This window comes from Lactuca sativa, chromosome 8, assembly GCF_002870075.4.
Source record: "Lactuca sativa cultivar Salinas chromosome 8, Lsat_Salinas_v11, whole genome shotgun sequence".
Classification (NCBI taxonomy): Eukaryota; Viridiplantae; Streptophyta; class Magnoliopsida; order Asterales; family Asteraceae; genus Lactuca; species Lactuca sativa.
In genome coordinates, this window is record NC_056630.2 from 290,199,383 (window position 1) to 290,202,775 (window position 3,393).

At 33.1% G+C, this 3,393-nt stretch overlaps 1 protein-coding gene across 1 annotated transcript; it reads right to left on the reverse strand.

Moving 5' to 3' along the window:
* Positions 1 to 577: 577 nt before the first annotated feature.
* On the reverse strand, positions 578 to 3,129 carry LOC111893813 (probable pectate lyase 5). The gene is made up of 4 exons (XM_023889897.2): positions 2,894 to 3,129; positions 1,712 to 2,452; positions 1,116 to 1,254; positions 578 to 1,043 (listed from the first exon to the last, which is right to left on the reverse strand). Exons 1-4 carry the CDS (start codon positions 3,112 to 3,114, stop codon positions 822 to 824), a joined length of 1,323 nt encoding a protein of 440 aa, XP_023745665.1. The 5' UTR covers positions 3,115 to 3,129; the 3' UTR covers positions 578 to 821.
* Positions 3,130 to 3,393: the final 264 nt, after the last annotated feature.

A 3,393-nucleotide genomic window follows, 5' to 3' on the forward strand; every position in this document is an offset into this window, starting at 1 on the left:
ATGAGAACTTCACATCATTTTCAAAAATATTGGTTTTGATACCACTTGTAAACAAAACAAAAATAAATAAAACAAAGTACAGTCAGTGGAAACCCTTCAAGGAAAACCTTAAGGTACTATATGTACTATTAATAAAATCAATAAAAAGAAAAAAGAAGAAGGGCATAATTTCAATGGAGAGTGAAGATGTGTTTAAGATGATTAAACTCAACATATATGTATAAATTAAGAAATTGGAATTTTAAATTAATTAAAAGACTTCTAAATGGTAATGGTTTCTAATACTAAAGACTTGAAAACCAAGGAACTGAATAACTCCTAGGAATGATAATTCACATTACACTTAAACAAGACAATTGTAATAACCATTGGTCAAAACATAGCAATCTTGTAAGTAGACAATCGTAATAAACCATTGGTCAAAACATAGCAATCTTGTAAGTAGTAATTGCTTAATCAAAGCGCATATCTTACAAACCAAGAGGAACACAAGAACCATCCGACCAGGAAACGTATTTAGACATTAATAATGACTTTGATTAAACACGTAACAACAAAGTGAGTGCTACTTACCATATGCACTAAATACTTCTATTATATAAACATGTGAAGCATATTTTAACCACAATTTCAGCTCTTGTTTGTCCTAATTTAGTTAGGGATCATAATTAAATCCCTAAGTGGCAATTTCTTACATACATAGACAAACAGGCTAAACTAGGGTTCAAAATTTTTTGTTTATAAAAGTAAATTAATATAAAATTATTAACACGACATCGCTTTCTGTTAACTTAGGAAAAAACGACTCGTGGGGTCCAAAACTAGCATCGAGAACCACTCCTGCATCCGAGCACACCAGCATCTGATGTTATCGAACCAACAATAGAAGATGGCCTTGCACTTAGACTTGATGCCCTTGCATAACTCCTGGATGCCCCTGCACCCGATGGTGTGAAATATGCTCCATTTAACATGAGGTCTCCTTCTGACCGCCAATTCCAACTCTTCCACTCGTTTTCTGACGCCTCCTCTCGTTTTGTCACCTAAGTTCATAAGTAGAAAATTTAATCAAGTAAAATAACTAAACTACTCATTTAAATGTTTTGAATACTCACTTCTTTGTTTTCGTGATTATTAGGAGCAAGAAATCTATTCCCTTGACTATTGATAGTTGGTGAAGCACTTCCTCCGATTGCATACATTTCCCAATGAGTGTAGTCATTGTTCACCACATGGAAGTACCCATGCCTACATCTACATTTACCATAAACAAAGTTCATCATGTTGTTATACTTCATGCATCAAAAGTCACACATGCATGATGCGTGTATCAAATGATACAATATAATCACATGTTTTGAAAGAATCTTATGCTTCATGCTTTGTCTACTTTTAGAAACCCTTTTTGTACATTGTGTGAAAATTTCCAATTACAGGGATGTCAAAAAAAAAACAAAATAATTTAAGATAAATATTCTTTTACTAAATAGTAATAAATAAGATATTACAAAGTGTGACCAATGTTTAAAAAGTATTTTTAAACATGTATTTGACATACACTAATTCAATATGAAAAAACAAATATTTTCTTGAGTTTTTTTATTAAATCGTCCATTTTATATTAAATAAAAAAGAAGCACTTATTTATAACTTACTAAATTGGATCATGTTTATAGAAAACTTTTATAAATAAAAAAGAAAAACATCTTACCTTGGCATCCTTTGGACAAGACCTTCACCAAAATGGTTAAAGGCAATTGTAACCTGCATAAGTTTGTCTTGAGTCGAACTATCACTGTGCCCCAATAACATGACCTTATCATGATGCGTCATGTAATTGTTAGATATGGTGATGGCCGTAGATCCATGTATGGCATCAATCAACCCATCATGACAATTAGCCAATGAGCAATGATCCACCCATACATGACTTCCTCCAAATATTGAAATCCCATCACCATCAGATATCGTTCGAAACCCTGAATGATCAGGCGAATCGCGAACATCTGCATTCCCTCCTTGCTTACAATCATGTATGTTGATACCATGTATGATGATGTTTGTCACATATTGGATGGTGATGCATGGTCCACCAGCAATATGGACATCAGCACCACGACCATCAATGGTCTTGAATGAGTTCATCATAAGTTCTTCCTTGAGCTTGATGGTCATGTCATGTGCAAATATGATCCATAAGGGTTCGTTTTGAATGACACCATATCGTAGTGTTCCTGGTTTAGGGTTCACGGGATCATCGTTCTTGGAGTCTGTCACAACATAAATTTTTCCATCACGACCACCAATGGCTTGTTTTCCAAACCCAATTGCACAGTCTGCTAACCGTTGTCGGTTTCTTTCCCAATTTTTGTCACATCGCCAACAATCATCTATAGGATTTCCTGTCCCACATGACAGAAATCCCATATTCCTCCTCGATTCATTAACTCTCCTACATTACCATAAAAATATTAGTTAAAGTATCATAATTAACTTTAAGTCTAATTTGTGTTGACAAGCTTATTATTTTAACCATTTTATATGTAACAGTCGTATGAATGGTTACAAAATTGTTGAAAATGTTTTGCATATATAGAATGACAAAATGGTGAAAGGATCTTGTATTTTGCTTTTTTGTGAAAAGAGTAAATTGAGACAAAGGAAAAAAGGCCCAAACTTTTTACTTTTTTCATGCTGTCATTTTCTTGATCGCAAAAGAAAATATGTATACAAGACCCAAAGAATACTGATGGAAAAACCCTTTAATATAATAAATGCATAATAAAAGAAAAATTATTAGGTGAAAAAAAATCGCTTGATGACAAAACTAGTTCAAAAGAACATAAAAACCAACGACAAAATTGGAAATTGAAAAGTTGTTTTCTATGTGTACCTGTGGAAATGTTCTACTACAAGCTTAGGATCTTGTACGTTTGAAGAGTAAGTAGAGATGGGGGAAAGAAGAGCAAGAAGAAGGAAAATGAACATTGCTATGTTATTCTTCCCTTTGTAAGAAAAGAGAGAGATAGAGAGAGAAAAGAATGTGCTAAACAATGAGGTGAATGAGATTATAAATACTGAAACTGAGAGTGCATACAAAGGCACATGGTACATCACTCATGCAATCATAGCTCATTCCAAGATATAATTTTTTAAAAACATTAAAGAAAGATGTGAAATTAATTTATGGTACATGATATGTTCTTGTGAAGTCCGACATGGATATGGCCATATCTGTTTTGTAACTGCCTTATCCGTAGTTATAGGGTAAACGGGTGAGCTAGATTTCCGTATTTAATGTGGTTTTCCTAATTGTTCATGCTTGTTTTAGTTGTGACACACTTATATTGCACCCATAACAATAGAATTTTTATACAAAAGAAAATAAAGTTT